This window comes from Nannospalax galili, unplaced genomic scaffold (assembly GCF_000622305.1).
Source record: "Nannospalax galili isolate Female #2095 unplaced genomic scaffold, S.galili_v1.0 scaffold146, whole genome shotgun sequence".
In the NCBI taxonomy this organism is placed as follows: domain Eukaryota; kingdom Metazoa; phylum Chordata; class Mammalia; order Rodentia; family Spalacidae; genus Nannospalax; species Nannospalax galili.
The window spans coordinates 6458745-6481072 of record NW_008357929.1 but is presented as its reverse complement, the minus strand read 5'-3'; the positions used below and the strand labels follow the sequence as shown (position 1 = coordinate 6481072).

The window sequence follows — 22328 nt, the reverse complement described above, 5'->3', positions numbered from 1 at the left end:
TTACCTACATGCAGGCAATACACACATACACATAAAATAAAAATAATAAATTTTTTTTTGGTCTTTTTGAGACAGGGTCTCCCTATAGCCCCAGCTGTCCTGGAACTCACTATGTAGACCAGGCTGGCCTTGAACTCATAGAGATCCACCTGCCTCTGCCTCCCGAATGCTGGGATTAAAGGCGTGCACCTCTACGCCCAGCCATAAAATATTTTTTAAAATGCAGATACGTCATTAAAAGACTAATCCTCCAAGGGCTGGAGGAATAGTGCAGCTGTTAAAGGCTAAAGCTAACAACCGAAAACGTAAAAGACTAATCAAGAGCATCAATGAATAATGTGTAGACAATCGAGATGCACAGAGCCAAGGACCACCTAGGTAGCCATGATTCCTACCTAAATACCTTGTTTTTTATTACAATAACTCATCCAGCTCACACTTAAAAATGCAAACTACTGAGATGGAGGCCCACAGTTTTAACCATAACACCCATTTCCTCTGGGGACAAAGCCTAGGAGTATGAAAGGTCCTTCCATGACTTCTTTTTAAATGTGTATGCATGTATTGCCTGCATGTAGGTAAGTGCACCCATGTTGTGCAATGCCCGTAGAGGTCAGAAGAGGGGGCAAGTTTGAGGTCAGTTTGGATAGAGTAAGTAGCAGGCTGGCCAGGAATACAGAGTGAGATCCTGACTTAAAAACAACAACAACAACAACAACAACAACAACAACAACAACAAACAAACCCAAAAAACAGAAATAAAGAAGCACACAACAGAAAAAAGGAACACCACATACAAACAGTTCACACTCTCTGGGCTACTTAAGCCTCATCTCTTCCAACACCTTCTCAGCCTCCTTCCCCTCCCACTGACTTCCCCCTTCTCAATCCCTACAGTGTTTTGTGGCACTTCCCACATAATTTTGCCTTGTCACATGGTATGCAATGTGTCTTTCCTTCTGCCAAGATCAGTGAAATCAAGTATTTAGTCCTGATCACACAGCACTTTCCAGTTTACAAAGGGCCCTCACACACATCCATCTCATTTGAACTTGACAAGGTTAGCTCCATTTTACAGAAAATAAAATGAAGTCAAAACTCAAACCCAGGTTTTCTGGCACTGAATCCTTTGTTTCTTCAAACAAGGCAAGGTTGGCAATATGCTGCTTAAACCTGGTTCAGGGTACTACTGTCCACAGTTGCAAAGATCAAGAAAAAAGACAAAGTGCTCAAAGTCAATGAGAAAAGGCAAACGATAGCCCCTAAAAGGGAACCACAATAGCAAACCAAAAATCAAGAGCGACAGAAGACAAAACCCAGAGCAAAGGATGGGTGCACTTGAATAGCAGTACTCTCTCTGTCAGTGACTCAACTTGGACACAGTGATGTAACATTCAGTTTCCTCATCTGGAAACCCAAGGAGTCATCCCTTCTCTGCTCATCTTTGGAGACTGTGAAGGTAAAATGAGATAATACATATACCAACTAAACATATAGAAGACCAAGAAATATAAAACTCTTCTTTTTGGCAAACAAGAAAATAAATTAAAATTTCTTAAATTTTATTTATAAAAAGCCAACAGGGGAGGTTGGGGAAATGGCTCAGTGGGTAAAGCATTTGCTATATAAACATGAGGACCTGAGTTTAATAACTAGCACCTTTTTTTTTTTTTTTAAAGCAGGGCATGTAGCAGTGCACACCTATGCTGGGGAGGTGAAGACAGGACTCCTGGGTCTTGCTAGACAGCAAGTCTCAGAATCAGTGCCGAGTTTAGTGAAAGACATGCCTCAAAAATTAAGGTGGAAAGCAACTGAGGAAGACATCAGATGTCAACCACAGCCTCTCCATGCACACACACACACACACACACACACACACACACACACACGAGATACACATATACATACAGAAGAAAAGAAAACTTGGAAAGTACTCAGCATATATTTAAGAATCAGGATAATGAACTAAAGCACAGTGTGTATAGAAACTCTTCCTTCTTCTGTCTGCTTATTAATGGGCTGCAATTTTCCTCCATTTCAATTCCCAAATGATTTTCATAATTTAAAATTAATACATGCATCAGTAAAGATCGTTTTATTTTCCATGCCCAAAGTCACCATTATACCATTATAATATCAAGGACTGAAACTCAAACAGACATTATTTTTAATCATAAATTAACAAAACCCACCAAGTTCTGTGACACCACTGACAGCTAACATACTGGAGAAAGGGTTCTCCATAGGCTGCTGGCAGCACTATAACTTTTTTGGCGGGCAGGTGGGGTTGAGACAGGGTGGGGTTGAGACATTAACATGTACAGTTCTTCTGGGTGTGGTGACGCATGCCTTTAATCCCAGCAGAAGTAGGCAGATTTCTGTGAGACCGGAGGCTAGCCTGGTCTACACATTGAGTTCCAGGCCAGCTGGGGTTACAGGAAGACCTTGTCTCAAAAAAAAAAAGTATATATATTTTTTGTTGCTGCTGTATATACACTAAAAAATAAAATCTAGAAAGTAAATGTCAACTTTATGGAAACTATGAAAAGATATTAAAGCATCTCTCTTGAGTTGGAGGATGGCTCAGTGGTTAAGAGCACTGGATCCTCTTACAGAGGACCTGGGTTTGATTCCCAGCACCCACATGGCAGCTAACAACTATCCCTAACTCCAGTTCCAGGGGATCTAATGCCCGCTTCTGACCTCCATGGGCATTGTATGACACAAGTGCATTTATATGCATGCAGGAAATAGACTTATAAAAATAAAAGAAAATATGTAAAGCATCTCTCTTATTTTAAAATCAAGAACAGGGCAAAAGAACCAGGCATAGTAATACATTTGTATAATCTAACACTTGGGAGGTAGAGGCACGAGTACCAAGAGTTCAAGGTCAACTTTGAGTTGTATAGCCAGTTCAAGGCCAGCCTGGGCTACATGAGACCCTAGGAAGGAGAGATGGAGAGGGAAGGAACCAAAGAGGGACTGAGCAAAAGAGGGAGGGAGGGGGAAAGGATGGAGAGGAGGAGGGAGGGAGAGAAAGAGAGAGAAAGAGACAGACAGAAACACAGAGAAGAAATGTCAAAAACAAGCATGTTTTTCCCAAAAGAGTAACAGATGAAAAAGATACATAAGTGGGGCTGGAGAGATGGCTCAGTGGTTAAGGGCACTGACTGCTCTTGCAGAAACCAGGGTTCAAGTCCCAGCACCCACATGGCGACTGACAACCATATCTAACTCCAGTTCCAGGAGATCTGATACCCTCTTCTGACCTCTGTAGACATTGCATGACATGGGTGCACTTACATACATGCAAGCAGTACACTCATAAACGTAAAATAAAAATAATAAGTAAGATATTTTTTAAAAAAGAAAAAGATACATAAGCAAAAGTAAGAAAGTAAGATCAAAGATAGAAGAAACAGAAATCTGTAGCCTGGGCTTGGGGCAGTCTACAGTCCATGAAGGAAAACATGAAAATGGTAAGTAGCTACACAATCTACAGAGAAGAGGGAAGAGGCTACAGAGAGGAGTAGATGGTAACACAGTCCCTTCCCTAAGTTAGGAAGCACATGCCATTTTAGCAATCTCTTCTTGCTTAAGAAAAACCCTTAGAAATGTTTCAAAATCCAGCAAATGGGAAGTTAAGGTACTTTCCTCTTCTCCTGACTTACAGTCTCACCTTGTAGACAGTGCAGGACATAACTCTTCTACTTACATATATAGACACATGTATTGTAGTATATAAGTAAATGTATGTCTGTACTTATTTGTACTTACACATATATTTAATTCAAGTAGAACATATAAAAAGGAAAGCCATACATACAGCTTGAAGAATACACAGGGAATACTTTCAGTTAAGCACTACCAGGGCAGAAAACAGCACTATACCAATCCCAGAAGCCATTCGTTTGTTTGTTGTGCGCATGTATGTGCAGGTACACACATTGCAACAGCATGTGTGTGGATGTCTGAGAACAACTTTCAGGAGTTGGCTCTCTCCTTCCTTCTCGCTGAGGCATGGCTTCTCGTGCCAGTGTACAGTGCCACCCAAGTGTACTGGCCTGTGAGCTTCCAGCTGATTCTCCTATCCAGCTCCCATTTTACTGTAGGAATGCTGGGATTACAGATGTGTACCACTGACCACATCTGACTTTTTACACAGGTTCTGGGGATCGAACCTAGGTCATCAGGCCTGCATAGCAAGCACTTTTACCTGTTGATCCATCTCCCTGGCCCAGGAGCCCCCTTTTTTTTCCCTTTCATTATCTTCCTCCAAAGGGAACCACTTACTTTCATGATTCATAACACTATAAATTTCACCTTTATGGGAACAGCAGCATACATATGTACACCTGTGTCTGGCTTATTTCACTTGGCATGTTTGTGAGATCTATCTATAGTGTAGAGTGTACCTGCACACTGTTCACTCTTACTTGCTTTGTAGTATCACAGTAAGAGCATGCCATTATACTACAGAGATCATTAGGCTGTTTCTAGGAGGGACTATTAAGAACAGCACTGCTAAAAACATTCTTTATGTGTCCTTTGTACAGTTCTGTTTCTGTGTATGTGAACATTTTTCTAAAGAGACTGTACTATGTGCAGTTCCACCAGTAAGTACATGAGAACTCCAATCACTCCATGAAATCCTAGTGACATTTGATATGCCAGTCATTTTATCTGAGTTACTCCAGTAGGTATAGCGGTATGATGTCATGGTTTCAGCTTGCAGTTTCCTAATGACTAATGAAAGCTAGCACCCTTGCATAGATTCATCATACATAATCTCTTTAGTGAAGTCCAAGTTTAAATCCTCTGCCCATTCTGTTCTTTTTCTAATGGACTGTCTGCCCTTTTGCTTGATTTATAGAGGCTCTTTCATAATCTTCAATACATTTCCTCTGTCAGATAAATGCCTTGTAAATAGCAATTTCCATTCTATAGTTTGTCTTAACTCTATATTAGCTTGGAAAACATATTTTAATGAAATCCATTTCTTCATGTATTTCCTTTGTGTTTAGTGATTTTGACAGTTCAAGAAATCTTTGCCTATAGCACAGTCATAAAGACCTTCACTGTTTCCAACTAAATGTTTATATGTGATCTTTCACCCTTCTACAATTCCTTTTTTTATGCATTTTTTTATGTTGGATGATAGCAGAGGCCAAGAGTCATTTTCCCCCATATGAACATCAGTTGACTTAGTGCTACTCATTGAAAAGATTGTCATTTTCTTCACAAATCAGGTGATGTGTATGAGATTGACTCTGAATTCCTTGGCGTGCTCTACTGGTTCACTTGTTTAGCCTGTGCCCACACCAAGCTGCAGCCCCATCTCTGTAACTGTTACTGTGGGTCCTCCAGCCTTTTCTTCAACACTGCCTTCATTTTGCTTGGCTCTTTGCATTGTCAGTATATAAACTGTGGCTAAAATCAGCTTCTCAAGTGACAACACAGAAACAAAAATCCAGATGGAGACTGTAAATGGGTTTGCACTGGATCTACAAGTCAATCTGAAGGGGTTTTCTGATCTCTGAACATGGTACAATCCTCTGTTGGGTTTTCCTTAATTTCTCCAAATAATGCTTTGGGGTTTTCAGGGTCAAGGTCTCACTAGGCTTACTCCTACAGGTTTCCTCTTGTTTTAATGGACTTTGGGGAGGGGCAGTGTTGGCGATCTAAGCCAGGCCTTGTGCATGGTGAACAAGAACTCTACTGCTGAGCTACAATTCCTAGCTCATGTTATTTTAAATAGTATAAGAAATAAAAATTTTCTCAGGAGCTGGAGAGATGGCTCAGTGGTTAAGAACACTGACTGTTCTTGCAGAAGACCCAGGTTCGAACCCCAGAACCCACATGGCAGCTAACAACTGTTCAGAACTCCAGTCCCAGGGGATCTGACAGCCTCTTCTGTCCTCCGCGGGCACTGCACAACACAGGTGCACTTACCTACATGCAGGCAATACACACATACACATAAAAATAATAAAATATTTTTTTTTTAAAAAGAAAAATTTTCTTTGGATATTTTTGTTGTTGTTGCTTAGCCTTCGCAACGCCCCAGGTTACTGTTTCCAACCACTTCCAGACAGACCACTTTCTTATGTTCCCAATGGTGATAACTAGTTTGATGATCAATGACCTTGAGTTACAATAATTAATACTTGTCCAGAGCTCAGGGTCTTTGGTTTCGCTGCTTGGTCAATCAACCAAAACGGAGATGGTCTCTTTACCTTTAGTCTTTATTTGGAAATTAACTCTATCCTGTGGAGAAAAATAATCCAGACTAATGACTGTAGAGAGCCCTGCAAGCAAAAACCAGTCTCAGAAATGCTTATATAACCCAAAAGCTTCGGATAGCTACTTTGCGAAGTTTGGAGATAGTTGACAGATTTTTAGAAGAACAATTTTAAACACTCCACTTGATAATTTCCAAGATATATTGTTAAGCAAAAAAGATTCACAGTAAAGAGTACATATTATACATAATTCATGTGGAGAAATAAAAAAAGATGGGAGAGAGAGACTGAAGACTAATCACTCTGGAAAGATACACAAACAATGGCTAAAAGTGGCTCCAGGAAGAAATTGGACAGTGAATGTCGGGACCGAGATAAACTCGGTTTTCATTGATAGTTCTTTAGTACAGTTTAACTGGCACTTAACATACTACAAAATTTATGTATAAAATATAAATTATGGGCTAGAGAGAGATATGGCTCAGCAGTTAAAGAGCACTGGCTGCCCTTGCAGAGGACCAGGGTTTGTTTCCCAGTACCCACATGGCAGCTAACAACCATCTGTTCCAGCTGACAGAACTCCTGTTCCAGAGGATCTGACCTCTCTTCTGGCCTCCACAGTCATTGCACGACACAAGTACATTTGCATACATGCAGGCAAAACACTCACATAGATATTTAAAATTTAAATGTATATATAAATTTATGTTATATATTTTTAAATAGTCTTCAAAAACAAATATTCTACTAAGTTCCCATAAGCTAACTACTAGAATATCCCAAGTGTCAATATATTGACCTAATAATCTCAACAAAACTGCTGCTTCCAAAAAGTCACAGGAATGAGGATGTGAGGATGTAGCTGAGTGGTCATGCACTTGCCTAGCACACATGAGGCCCTGGGTTCAAGCTCCAGTACTAGGGGAAAAAAATCCATATGAGTCATAAGAAATATTTTGTCATATGACATATTCAATTTTTCTCCTCAAGAAAACATGTTCACCAGCTGGATGTAGCTCAGTGGTACATTGCACTTGCCTTGTATATGCAAGGCCTTGGATTTGATCCCCAGCATCAAAAACAAAGTAACAAAATGCTCACCATGCGCACCATATGGCGAATATCAGACCACTAGTTAATATAGAACAACAAAAAGAGATGTACTAGGAGCTGGGGATGTAGCTTAGTTGGTAAAGTGCTTGCCTAGCACATACAAAGCCCTAGGTTTGATCCCTAGCACCACATAAAAATCTGGGCATGGTGGCACACATCTGTAATCCTAGCACTTAGGAGACAAAGACAGGAGGATCAAGAGTTCAAGGCCATCCTTGGGTACACAGTGAGCTCAAGGCCAGCCTGAGCTACATGAGACTGTCCAAAACCAAAAACAAAACATATGATACAATGTATGTGCCATATTTTTTCCCAGTCATTCCCTGTTTCATATATTTACTATAATACTATCAGTTCATGAACCAAATTAACCTGCTACATTTCTCTATACCGTAGAAACAAAGTCAGGAGCTATTACTTTTCATAAACTCATGTGTGTGTGTGTGTGTGTGTGTGTGTATGTGTGTGTGTGTTTACCACTGTTAAAACTAGGTTGTACTGCACAAGTAATTCTCCACTTCTCTTTAGGAAAAAGTAGTAGGTATAAATACTGCCTTCTTAAAAAAGGCAAACAGGTTAAATTAAAAGCCATGATCTAACAAAGTCAGGAGCTATTACTTTTCATAAACTCATGTGTGTGTGTGTGTGTGTGTGTGTGTATGTGTGTGTGTGTTTACCACTGTTAAAACTAGGTTGTACTGCACAAGTAATTCTCCACTTCTCTTTAGGAAAAAGTAGTAGGTATAAATACTGCCTTCTTAAAAAAGGCAAACAGGTTAAATTAAAAGCCATGATCTAGGGGTTGGAAAGATGGCTCAGGGGTTAAGAGCACTGGCTGCTCGCAGAGGACCGCACTGTATAAAACTGAGCATGGCTGGCTGCAACTGGAGAGGTTGCTCAGTGGTTAAGAGCACTGGCTGCTCCTACAAAAGACCCAGGTTCAGTTCCCAGCATCCACATAGTGGCTAACAACTGTTCATAACTCCAGTTCCAGGGGCTCTGATGCCCTCTTCTGACTTCCAAAGGCACTGCACAACACAGGTGTGTTTATATGCATGCAGGCAATAAACTCATACACATAAATAAAAATAATAAATAAAATATTTTTTAAAAATAGCAATGATCCTAGGTTCCACTTAAGCCTAAATAAAATAACCCAAAATGCCAGTCAGCTATCACTTCTCTGGAACAGGAGAAAAAGAAGGAGATGACGGTTCTTTCTGAGATCTAAGAGTTGAAGATGAGCCTTTGGTTCTTCATGAAACTCACACTGCAGAGAGCTGTGCAAAAGGGGGAGGGGGTAGCAAGGGGGTCTTTGTTTCAGCCACTTGCAAAGCGTTATCAGTTTCCTGAGCTGGGGCTGAGGGAATCCTAACTGCCAGGCTAGTATAATGAGCTACACACAGGTATCCACTTAATAAACACTAATCAGAGTGGGTGAGAATCATCACCTTTCTCTTCATTCACAGGCTTTATTTACTGAGTCCTCTGCTGCAGGAACAACCTTCTCTCTATCCCATGTAACGTGTTCATTTGCCAATTTACACTACTTTCACTGTGCTGTGGTTTAATTCTTTTTAACCTTGCCTATACCTGAATGAACCTTTCAAGAATGGGTACCATAAATGATGAACAAATCATACCACAGTCACACCTCTGCCCACCTGGAGCATGTCTACTAACTTTTGGTTGGTGTGTACTAATTGTACAAATTACTGGGTTTCACTGCAACACTTTCATACATGTGTATGATATACTTTGATCACATTTACCTCCACCATTGCCCTCTCTTATCCTCTCTCCCCCCTCTCACCCTGCTCCCTTTCCTCTTCCCTAACAATCTCCCTTACTACTTCATTGCCTTTCTTTCTGGATTTACTAATGAGAGAAAACGTGTAGTGCGTATCTTTGTGAGTCTGGCTTATTTCCCTAACATGATGATCTCCAGTTCTATTTTCCTGCAAACATCCTGATTTCATTTTTCTTATGGCCAAACAGTGACATTTCTTTATTTATCCATTGGAACCTTGGGCTGCTTCCTAAACACAGCTATCATGTGTAGTGTTGCAATAAAAATAAGCATGCAGGTCTCTTTGCATGCTGACTTTGGTTCATCTGGGTACACGCCTGAGGAGTGGTACAGCCGAATCATTGTGATAGTTCTACTCTTTGTTTTTAAAGGAATCTTCATTCTGACTTTCATAACAGCCGCACTAGTTTACATCCCTAGCAGCAGTGTAACAGTGTAAGGGCTACTCCTTACCCCCATCCTCGTCAGCACTTGTTGTTTTAATGTTTTCCTTATGGTAGCTCTTCTGGGACAAAATGCAATCTTAATGTGCTTTTGATTTGCATCCCAATGATGGCTAAAAAAACCCTTTTTTTTTCATGGATGCACTGACCATCTGTGCTTCTAAAAAGTATCTGTTCAGTTCATATGCTCATTTATTAATTGGATTATTAGTTTTTTGGTGTTTACATTCCTGTCAGAAAAGGTAAGAGGTTCTCTCCCATTCTTTGGCTGCAACATTACTGTGCAGGAGCTATTTATTTATTTATTTATTTATTTACTGTGGTGCTAGGAATTGAACCCAGGAGCTCACACTCTAACAGTAATCCATATACCCAGTCATCAGAAGCTTCCCAAATCAATGCATTCCCATTTGTCAATTCTTGTTATTATTTCTTGAGTTATTAGAGTCCTACTTAGAAAGTCCTTGCCTATGCTCATATCTTGAAGTGTTTTCTTCTAGGTGCTTCTGCTTTGGGGGTTTTAAAGTCTTTGATCCATTTTTAATTGATTTTTGTATTGGATGGGAGATAGGAATCTAGTTTCAGTTTTTAAAATGTAGATAACCAGTTTTCCCAGCACCATTTGTCCAAAAGGCTGTCTTTTTCTCCAACATATGTTTTTAGCACCTTTGTGGAGAATCTGATGGCTATAGCTGTATGGGTTTACTTCTGGTCTTCTATTCGATTTCATCGGTCTATGTCTTAGTTTCTATAATCTGAAGCCTGATGTTCTGATAGTCCTATTAACTTCTGATTCTAAACTTTGTGGACTAAGAAATCAGCAAGACTATATACCAGTTACCCTTCCATCAAATTACTCCAAACAATCAGGGAGGCATAGACAAAGCTGTAGACATCCCCCAGTACCAGCCTGATATCTTCTTGAGCATATAGAGAGATTATAGTCCCCAGCCTCTCTCACAGTTAGGTTGGAGCCATGTAACTTTCTCTGGCCAATGGGCAGAGCATAAGAAATCAGAAAGTCATATCTGTCTACTCCATTCATGGTACACACAGAGGCCGTGTATCACAACAGCACAGTTCTGTAATAAATCAATCTCAGTCTCTGAGTTGCTGCTTGAAGCTCTCTTCAAATCAAGAGGATAGGCAAGAAAATGGTCGTGTAAACACACCTGACATTCCCAGGTCTGTCTAGTACCAAAGACAGTCTATCACATCTTGATTCAGCTTTTCAATTAACAAAAATGTACTGAGTTAAAAATGTACTGGATACACACCCAACTCTAGGCCAGGTCTTTTGGAAGATACAGAACAAAGTGGAAAGGTGTTCATTCATTCAGCGAATACTCATTCAACGCTGTCTAGGCTTTGGTTCCCGCCATCAAGATACTTAAAATCCCCATCAAAACATAAAATTAACACTTATAAAAAAGAAAAATGACGGGGGCTGGAGAGATGGCTCAGCAGTTAAGAGCACTGACTGCTCTTGCAGAGGACCCAGGTTCAATTCCCAGCACCTACATGGCGGCTACAAACCATCCTTGACTCCAGTTCCAGGGAAATCCAATGCCCTCTTCTGACCTCCGTGGCATTCCGCAACACGGGTGCACTCACATACATGCAGGCAATACACTCATACACATAAAATAAAAATAATAATAAAGAAAATATTTTTTTTAAAAAAGAAAAATGACTCAGTACTAAATCATGTGGCCTTGCTAGCTAAATAAGTTTCCCACTGATACTCTCAAAAAGGACAATATACTTTTCTGCTGAGTTCATTTCAATTATGTATTTTTAAAAATATTTTAGTATTTTTATTTTATGTATATGCGTGTATTGCCTGCATGTAGGTAAGTGCACCCGTGTCATGCAATGCCCATGGAAGACAGAAGAGGCTGTCAGATCCCCTGGAACTAGAGTTACAGACAGTTGTTACCTGCCATGTGGGTGCTGGGATTTGAACCCAGGTCTTCTGCAAGAACAGTCAGTGTTCTTAACTGCTGAGCCATTTCTCCAGCCCCTCAATTGTGTATTTTTAAAATTCCCACCACAGCATTTCATTCCACTGCACCCACATGGGGCAATTCACTGGACTGTACTCAGCTGAGCAACAAAGCAGGCACTTAACAAGCACTGATTTAATAAGAGGCTTGCTTTGTCACAGAGTTCCTTCATCCTTATCTACCTTTTATATGTTAGCAGGGAACTTCAGCACTCTTGGCTGTTTTTAGCACCTCCTTGGCTTACCTATTCTTGGGGTTCAGAGGTAAAGGCAAAGCTTTACCAATTTCAGCACATCCTTCCAGAAAAGCTAGAGGGTTATTGTATTTCTGGGCATAAACTAAAGGGACAAGCATTCAGTACCCACTGACTGACTGAGCTGGCTGGTGAAGTAAGTGCATATGCTTTAGTACTTCCTGCTTCTAGAAGAGTTTGTTGGTCGTGTGTTAATATCAGTAACATCAATTACAAACCAACGATTCCTTAGGAAATCTATGTACTATCAACTACAAATGATCCTTCTTAAAAACCAAGTGTTAAACTGATATAAAACAGTCATGGGCGCTGGAGAGATGGCTCGGTAGTTAAGGAGCACTGGCTGCTCTTGCAGAGAACCTAAGTTCAGCTCCCAGCATCCACACTGGGCAGCTCATAACTGCCTGTAACTGCAGCTCCAAGGGATTGGATGCTCTCTTCTGGTTTCTGGAGGCACCTGCACAGGTGCGCGCACATGCGCATGCACACATACACACACACACACACACACACACACACACACACAAATCTTGAAAACATCAATGGTTTGGAGCTGAAAAGATGGCTCAGCAGTTAAGAACACTGGTTGTTCTTGTAGAAGATCCGGGTTCAAATCCTGGCACCCACATGGCAGCTAACAACTGTCCCTAACTCCAGTTCCAGGGGATCCAACAGCCTCTTCTGTCCTCTGTGGGCATTGCACAACACAGGTGCACTTACCTACCATGAAAGCAATACACTCACGCACATAAAATAAATAAAATATTTTAAAAAAGAAGGGGTTATTTAAAAAAAATCAATGGTTTAAAACGAGGGTAGATTTTTAATCTAAGATTTAATGTAATTTTTCTTCTACACAGTTGGGCCAACCACACAGCGATACAACATACATACTGAACACGCCATGCTTTTTTTCCATAACTCAAGGGAAAAGTGTATGTCTAAAACTAATGTGCTTGTACTCCATGAAAATGTAACATTTTGTCATCTCCTTTTGATTCTAGCAAGTGGTCACCTTGTTAGCATACTCTTCCTGACCTATAACTACCAACACATACTGCAAATAACTTCCTATTCCCTATAATCCTCTATATAGTTGGTGGTGTGAAGATTTAAGTTTAGCCAATTAGCCACCCACTACAGCCCAGTTAATCACATAATCTTAGAGACTGTCACAGGGAACTAGAGTATGCAGTGATTTTTTTCTTTCTCTTTGCAGACAAAGATTTAACTAATTGTAAGGCTCAGCACTGCTCTTAAATGTAAAGAGCAGTGGGCCTTTAAGACAGAAGCTGTGTCACTGCTTTATAAGAGAAGGCTTATCTTTTTCCAAGAGACACAGTTACACAGAGACTTCTTTAACAAGTTTCCACATGCCCCAAATTAGCCAAGCATTGCTTATTTGGAGCAAGGCTTACTGCTCTAGAATAATGATGGGTAATCCTCAAGGTAAAGTGAAGATTCCATCACATGATGGCTACACATCCAATTATGTGATCAGCAAATTAATGTCTGCTTAAAGGAAATGCTAATCCAAACTGACGTTTGACAATATGCTTCTCTCCTTAATAAGCCACATCTGCGAAGAGAAAAGAGGGGAAAGGCCCAAGAGGAGGACTCCTGGGATGGGGAGGAAAAGGGGTTTCGCAAAGCAAATGGGCTGGAAACTAAGGCTCTAGGAAGTCTGAGGCTTATCCCAAGCAAGTCCTGGGGTGCAAACTCATCCTGAGGTATTGCTGTCCACTGTGGTGGGGCTCTGAAATACTGACTAGCAGATTCAGCCCAGTCCTCCAACAGTGAATATGCTATGGTGACAGGCACTAATGACATGTGCTACAGGAGGCAGTCTGGAATATTTTGAAGTTTTGACAAGGCTTCTAGCCAATGGTTTTCTGTCATTGTGACCTAAAGGAAAGACATGTACCCCTACCTCTCCAAAGTGACAAAGCAACCCAAAATGTCTTCCTGATACATAATGGAATCTACAGAAGCAAAGAAAAATGATGGAAGAGCTGAGAACTAGGAATTACCTGTGGGGAGCACTGAGCCACTGCTGGTAGAAAAGAAGGGAAGGAAATGTGCTCAAACACACAGCTGGAGGGGTCTAGCAGCTGGTATTAGAAATGTCTGGGGCAACCTGACAATCAGGAGGCAAAAAGGTAAAGGGAAACTGTAAACTGCCATTAGTCATGTCTATAGTTGAATTCAGACTCTCACAACTGAGGCTACAGTCAAACAAAAGAATCATGAGCTGGGGGGGTACAGGGTGGGGATGAAGAGTAAAGAAGGCAAAAATAACACTCTGGCATAGACAGGTGAATGAAATCAGAGACCAGCAGCTCCAACTTTGAATCTAAGCAATCTACTACTTCAGCTTTTGTGTCCCTTCACTTGCTCAATATCCTTATGGACTGTAAGTCAACAATGTGCTATCTCCCAGCCTTATTAGATCAACGCATTCTGGGAATCCATTTTCATCACCCTTGTAGCAGAGTTCCCAGGGGCTTTCTGCATACCAATTTGAAACAGTTTTGTCTACCATGTAATTTCTTACTAGCTAAAATTTCTTGACATGCCTACTACAGGACTTGCATTTTTTGTTCAAGTACATAGACATGTTCCTGTTAAAGTAGACACAGTGGATTCATATCATCCCAGCCCAACAAGGACTCACCAAGGAAGGGAATGGGAATTCACCTTCCAGAACCTCTACCATTATCTTTCCTTTGTATTCTTTTTCATCTGCAATGATTTTACTTCTTTGTGGTGATTGATACCTATTTGTTACATTGGTTTCTTATCCTGGCCAAACTTTGGGTCCTGTGGAATGGGTCTCACCATCTGTCATGCCCATTCATACCTCTTCACACCACCCTTCAGCAGTCACTTCACCTCGACAGTGCTCACACACTTCTTAACCAGAACTTCTCTGGAAGCTCATTCTGAACTAGTCAAGACTTCTTTTCCTGAATGAAAATTGTTGGCCAATTACCTTAAATATATTGCAACCCCTGAAGTTCATTTTTGCTTCAGTTTCTTCTCAGTCTGGTCTCTTTGCCCCCAAGTCACCCTGATACACCAAAAAAAAACCAACAATATCTAACTGCTTTAGGTCCATGTGGATCAGACTGACACACAAGAAGAATAAGGCAGTCCTAGTGACAGTAGTTAAGAGATCTTCAAGCATATGACCAGAAATAAAACAATCTTTGTTTCTAACTTGCCAACTTCCCTGAAATTCTTTCATCAATTTTACTTTGGTGCAAATCGTAGGATACAAGGAAGCTTTAGCTACACTATATCCAAAAATCCAGCTACTATTAGACACTGATTTCACAGCTACAATTAACCTAAGACTGTCTACTAACAAGACAACAGGCAGCATATTGGGCACAGATATAAAAGGACATAGAATAAACAAGATCTGAAAGGGAACAACGTGAGGATAAGCACCAGGCATGGCACACAGAACAAGACTGACCAAGGAGGCCAGGTCCCTTTAGAAAGCAGAGCATATAACAGGCGGGACAGAAGGTCTCCAAAGCCAAGCAGCAACAAGAGTTCCCTCTAACTGGTAGAGACACAATGCTCCAGTGATAACACCTTGTGTTTATCGTTTTCTCAGTGTGTGCAAAGCCCTTAACACAACCACCTTATTTGGTCCTACACACAACACTCTAGTGATAACATCCTGCATTTATAGATGTTTTTGTATATGTAAAGCTTTTAAAAAATATATTTATTTTTATATGTATGAGTATTTTGCCTGCATTTATATAAGCACACCTATGTTACACAATGCCCTGTGAGGCCAGAATAGGTGTCGGAGTTCCTGAAACTGGAGTTACAGATGGCTGTTAGCCATCATGTGGGTGCTGGGAACTGAACCTGGGTCTTCTGCAAGAGCAGCCAGTGTTCTTAACCCCCAGCCATCTCTCCAGTCCCCATGTGTGTGCAAAGTTCTTAACAGCAATCATCTCATTTGATCCTAACAATAATGAAAAATGGGCAGAACACAGCCCAATTTAAAGTCAATGACTTGAACTCCAGTGATTGAGGGACCAGTAAGATGCCTGCTCCAGCCTTTTATGTTGTATAGAAGTTAAGATTTTGTATCTAAAAATCCAACCTCTGCAACTGATTGGCTTTGAATTCAGCCCCCTCTCTACCTCTGAGTCTCTTTCTCTTCTGTAAAATGAGATGATATGCAAAGGGCTGCTGAGTTAACCACAGTGCCTAGTGCAGAGAAAAACCAACATAGTAGTGCATCATTATTGTCACTATGGCATGAAGCAGAAGGTCTAACGCTGCTACCTACTAGAATACCCTATGGAGCTTCTCCAGACTCACTGCCATCCAGACTTCAACCCAGACTACTTATCAGACTGCAAGTTTAAGATCTGATGCTTGGAGCTTTTCCCTTTCCTTTCCTTGTCTCTTTTTGATGAATCTCTTAGATGGCTCTGATGCACAAAGTGCAACAGTTATAAACTGATAATGCAAAGCTGCTAGGTGTGGTGGCACACATTTTAAATCACAGCACTTAGAAGGCAGAGGCAGGTAGATCTCTGTGAGTGTGATGCCAGCCTGGGTTACATAGTGAATTCTAGGCCAGCTGGGGCTACACAGTGAGATCCTATCCCAAAAAACAAAAATAGAGGCAAAACAGTATTTCTAAAATCCTACCATGCCTTCAGATCACCTGATTATCCTATAAAAATGCAGGCATTAATCCAGCAGGCCTAGGCTGGAGCTGCGATTCCAAATGTTTAACATGCTTCCAGGTGCTGCTGGGGCTGCTCAGCTGTAGGCTGTACTTGGACTAGCAAGACACAAAGACTATTGCAAAAAGAGGGAACAAAACCCAAACCACAAAGGTCTAATTCTTACCCTGGCCCCTTTGACATCATTAAATGACACAGTTAATGAAGAGTGATTATTGGAGTCTGGTGCAGAACAGCTTCTTGCCAAATGGTAACGATCTGTTTCATGACCACCCCCACCATGATCAAACAGGAGAACTGAAGTGTTTCCTGACTGTCCTCTCTCTTCTCAACCCTCATTCTCCCAGGAAACATATTTCCCACCTATAGGGACTGTGAAATAGTGTTCCTATGGCTTTAAAAATATGTTTGGTAAGCCAGGCGTGGTGGCGCACACCTCTAATCCCAGCACTCTGGAGGCAGAGGCAGGCGGATCTCTGTGAGTTCAAGGCCAGCCTGGTCTACATAGTGAGTTCCAGGCCAGCTGGGGCTACTGGGAGACCCTGTCTCAGAAAAAGACCAAAATATATATATATATATATGTTTGGTAAATAAGCTGTATGTAACCTTGAGCACCTATGCCTGGAGAGCCTTGTCTCATGAGAAAGTTTATGCAAGAATGCTTGCTGAGGAGTTATCTCTGGAATGCCTGTACTCCCCTAGTTTCTCAAGAGACACTTGTTCTCCCAAGAAGGCATACTATGGCGATAATGCTGTCTTGCTCGTGTTTTATTCAACTGCTATATTCTGGCCACTTCATTATTACTCATTGTTCTATAAATATTCAGCTGTAATTCTAATGAGTATATAAGCAGAGTTGTCTGTGCTTTTGGCACTCATGTGTGAATGAAGAAATAAAAGTGAAGAAACCACAGTCCCTCGGCCTTTTCAGTTCTGTGATAACCCATTCAGGCTGCCCACCCTGGTGCCACACCCACCCATGCCTCTGTTAATTCTTTTTTTTTTTTTTTTTTTTAAAGACAGTTTCTCACTCTGTAGCCCAGGCTGGTCTCCAAATCATGGCAATCCTCCTATCTCAGCCTCACAAGTGCTTAGATTATAGGAATGAGGGATTATGCCTAGCCCTATCAATTTCTTGACCAAAATGACCTCTTCCTTCAATGTGAAGGTCCTATTGAAAGATGGTAATTTCTTTTCATCTTGATTCCCTGCCTACCTGTTCTGGCTCATTAATCTGGATCATTACCCTCATCACCTACTTTACCCCTTGTATCTACAGGACTGAATACTGCCACAGAGCTATAAGGAGAAGCAGAAGTTGGCCTTACCACAGGTTTCTGCCTGTATTTAAAAACCTCAACCGGGATACTGCCAAGAAGAACACAACTCATCCCACCTTAACTGGAGTTCCATTCCTTCATAGAAGTGACTTACTATTTCACCTAGCTTCTTGTTTTGTAATTTCTGACGACCTTGGTTTACCTGCTCCTGAGAGGCTTGGGACCAACAGAAGTGAAACTGTCGCTTCTTCTCCAGCCCGTCTTAGGGCATGGTTTGCAAGTCCGGCTGTCTACAAGATCACCTGGGATGCCCACCCCACCCCATTTGGATTGAATGTCTAAGGTGGAGTCTGGTAATGTGGCCCTTGGGAAGCCACATTATCCCTAAGCAGAAAGCTGCCTCTCCACAATGAACACATCCCACTAGTGCTAGAGCCCAGGAAAGGGGAGGAGTGTCTCTCTTGAGCTCCCTTCCTTCTGAGATGGCTCTCACCATGCCCTTAGGAGAGTACCAGAAGCAAGGGAAAGCCAGTTCCAAAGATGTAACAATTTATCCCTCCTTAACCTCAGCAATGGAAAGCTGGGTTTTGTCTCTGAGGCTGAGTTAAGAGCAACTGTCAGCTATGTGGAGTGCGAATCACTTTCTGGCACAGAACTGGGAGGAGAATCCATGGCTAAATCCCTCTCTGTGAGCCCTGCACTAGTCTTATAAGGGCACAGTTTTCGATTAGCCATTAAAATGCATTTTTCCACAAGCGTAAGCATCTAATTTCAGAAGTATACAAGGCAGGGACCTCAAAGAATACAAAGAAATTTTCTAATTGTATTCTCTGTAAGTGTACCCCACCTAACATGGGATTCTGCTGAATACACTGGGCTTACTAAACCTTGGAAATTAATGAAAACTAAAGTCAATGGGAAATTACAGTCAAACACTATAAAGGAACAGATTTTATAAAGAATGGAAACCATGCAGAAAACAGCTGTAGTAACTTCACGTAAGCCCTCATGGGCCGGGAATCCCTGTAAATGAAAGCATCATACCTGATCAGATCCGGCTCCGCACCCTCATTCTTAAAAGATGCCAGAAGTAGTCTCTCTCGAGTTACCAGATCATCCAGCAGGCTCTGTCTTCGATCCCCTTCCAGTTGTGTTCTGCAGACAGTTGTTAAGGTCCAACAGTGGGTAGGTTACCTCATTTTGCCTATTCATTGGCTCTTCAAGTCATCTACAGCTATTATATACTCAAATTATGGCTACTCAGAAGAGCTCTGAGTGTGTCTGACCTTCAACTTCACTGATCCTGCAGGTAAATGACCTTGGTTGTACCGTTGCAAAGGGATGCATAAATATTGACACAAACTGCTATTTAAGTCCTCTCACTGAGATATGCTACACACACATACACACACACACACACACACACACACACACACAGAGCTATTGAGCAGTCAACAGTGGCAACCTGGGTCCATGATTGAAGGGTATTTTCATACACATTAATACCCTAAGTTGGGGGCTGGGATGAGGCTTGGCTAGTATGTGTGAGATTCTTAGCACTGAAATAACAAAACAAAACACTCTCCCCCCAAACCTATGGTACAGTTTTGAAAGGGGAGCAAGTTCTCCATATTACCTGCTTTCTTGTTTCATGTACATTAATAGATCTGAAATGAGTTTGTGAAATGCTGCTTTATGCAACAATTTGCTGTAAAAATTGTTTCCGTCAGTTCATTATTTAAAGGTATTGCACGATCTTTAAGGAAAATTACACAAAATGATTATATTTAATGTGTTTCCTAGTAGACTAGGCCTTCCCAGGGCAGAGCTTTGGCACTATTTTGTCCACTAACTACTATTTTGAACCAGTTACTTCACCTTTGGAAGTGGCTATTTCATTACTATTATTATTATGTGTGTTGCATGATGGGGGCACATATGGCATATAGCACACGTGTGGTTAGAGGAAAACTCTGTGGAGCAAGTTCTCTCCGTCCACCTTTACGTGGGTTCCAGGAATTGAACTCAGGTCACCGGGCCTGTGAGCCAGGTCTTCACCTGCTGAGCCATGCTGCTGGCCCTGGCTGTTTCTTTATATGTAACACCAGATCACTTACATCTTCTCCAGAAAGACTCATAAATGATGATTAAAAAAATAAATCAGGTGCAAGGTGTGGTGAACACCTTTAATCCCAGCACTCAGGAGGCAGAGGCAGGTGGATCTCTGTGAGTTCAAGGCCAGCTCCTGGTCTACATAGCCAGTTCCAAGGCTCCAGGTCAGCTGGGGCTATAGTGAGATCCTGGTTCAAAAAAAAAATCAGAACCTAATCTAGGGGTGTGGAGAACACAGTTTTTTTAGTGCTCGGGATTTAAGCCAGGGCCACGCAATTTACTGTTGAGTTATATCCTTGGCCCCTAAATCCAAAGTTTGACTTTTGTTTGTCTTTCTGAGGCAGTTTATTATGCAGCCCAAGCTGGCTTCAAATCCTGATCAGCTTCCTCAGTGCTGAGATTACAAGTGTGTGACACTGAGACCAGCAAAGTTTAACATACTAGTTTTCTCAAAACAAACAACCATGATGAGTTTCATTTGTGTGTATTTTCAAAAACAAAACAGGGCTAGGGAAATGGCACTGTGGATAAACTGCTTGCTGTTCAAGCATAAGGACCTGAGTTTAGATGTCCCAGAACCCACATAACAGTCAGACTTGGCAGTGCACATCTGTAACCTAAGCACTGGTGAGCAGTGGGGAGCAGAGACAGGAAGATCCCTGGCTAGCCAATCTAGTCAAATCAGTCAGCTCAAAGTTCAGTGAAAGACCTGTTTCAAAATAATGGGGCAGAAACTGAAAGAGGAAGATGCCCAACACTGACTTCTGGCCTCCACACACATATGTGCATGCACCTGCACACATGTACACAGGCATACATCACACACACACACACACACACACACACACACACACACACACAACGTAAATATCGAAGAACAAAACTCCGACATAGGACAAAAAGTGGGGGAAGAGAACAAACACATTTGAAAGGATGTGTCTGACACCACAAAAAGAAAGTAGGAAATAAGTCACCTCAAGTCCATTTCTCTGGATTTGACTCTTTATTTACTTTAAATTAAATGGGCTTTGTTATCAGGGCTGAAGGGCTGGGACATGCAGCAGCACTGGCCATCAAGACCGAGTCTAGCAGTATCAGTGCAGCATCACAAACTCCTGCTTTGGGTTAGAGATACTTTGGTTGAGAAGATTCAGCAGGTAAAGGTGCTTGCCCCCAAGCCTAATAACCTGAGTTTGACTGCTGGGACCCACATGCTGAGAGAACTGACTCCCTCAAGTTGTCCTCTGACCACCACATGTCCATGATGGAATGTGTGAGCCTACACAATGCATGTGACACACACAAATAAACAAATGTAGTAATTTTTTTAAAGGGAGATTACAAACATTGTGTTCAGGGCCAAAAAGTTTCTGAGAACTCGACAGAGCGAAAGACTAGCATCATGATTGCCTGAGATCTACAGGGGATCTACAACTTTTATTGGTAATTTATACAGAAAAGAGCTGGCTAGCCAGTAGAAACAGTAAACAGACCCAGGCAAAAATCTTCCTCAGTAACAGAGTTATTAGAAAAATCAGAAATCTCCAAAGCCTATGTCTCTGAGCAATGTTAGTCACTTAATAAATTAAAAATAATAGTAAATGCATTCCCTCAGAATGCCACATTCCCTGGTCAGATCACCTCCACTGCTTTCCACCTCCTTGATGACAGTCACAAAACACCCCATTTTGTAAACTATGAATTAGCAATTGTAACTAAGAAACAGGGACCTCAAATATTCCTCTTCATTAATAAAAGAACCAGACATAAGCCTTTTGATCAGTACAAATAAAGAAAAAGGACCTACGTTTTTCCAATTAACTGTTAATAAAGCAGAAGGCTTTTATTCATCTAAACAGAGTTCCTTGGGTGTTGGGAGGGGAAAAAACAGAAACTGCAACAAAACTTATACAGGACAAGATGAAATGGAAATTTAAACAGTGGGGCTACTAATTATGCCCTAGAATTAGCTAGACTCATCTAACATGCTATGCTTACCCTACCCTGACTACCTTTCATTTTGTTGAGATTTCAGTATCCAACCATCCAAGCATATACTGAGCTAAGATCCAGTATTACAAATTCAAATGGTTCTAGAATTTAAATATTTACAAATAAAATTGTAGAAGTATTATTAGGAGAATATATAGGAGTTTTTAATAATCTTGAGCAAGAAAATATTTCCATGACTGAAAATCTACAGATATTGAAAAAAAAAAAAAAACCTCGAAGTTGTGACAATATAAAATGTGTATGGGGCTGGGTATGGTGGCGGACATCTTTAATTCCAGCACTAAGAAGAGAAGGCAGGTGGATGTCTGTGAGTTCAAGCCCAGTCAGGG

General features: G+C 41.2%; 1 protein-coding gene across 3 annotated transcripts in view; it reads right to left on the bottom strand.

Annotated features, from left to right (window-relative positions):
• The window catches only part of Stx8 (syntaxin 8), a 277290-nt gene that overhangs the window by 236627 nt on the left and 18335 nt on the right, over positions 1 to 22328 (bottom strand). For all 3 annotated transcript variants that reach the window (XM_029557503.1, XM_029557502.1, XM_008855736.2), the window contains exon 4: positions 18919 to 19029. In XM_029557503.1, coding sequence (XP_029413363.1) covers positions 18919 to 19029 — 111 coding nt within the window. The remainder of the gene's footprint in view (positions 1 to 18918; positions 19030 to 22328) is intronic.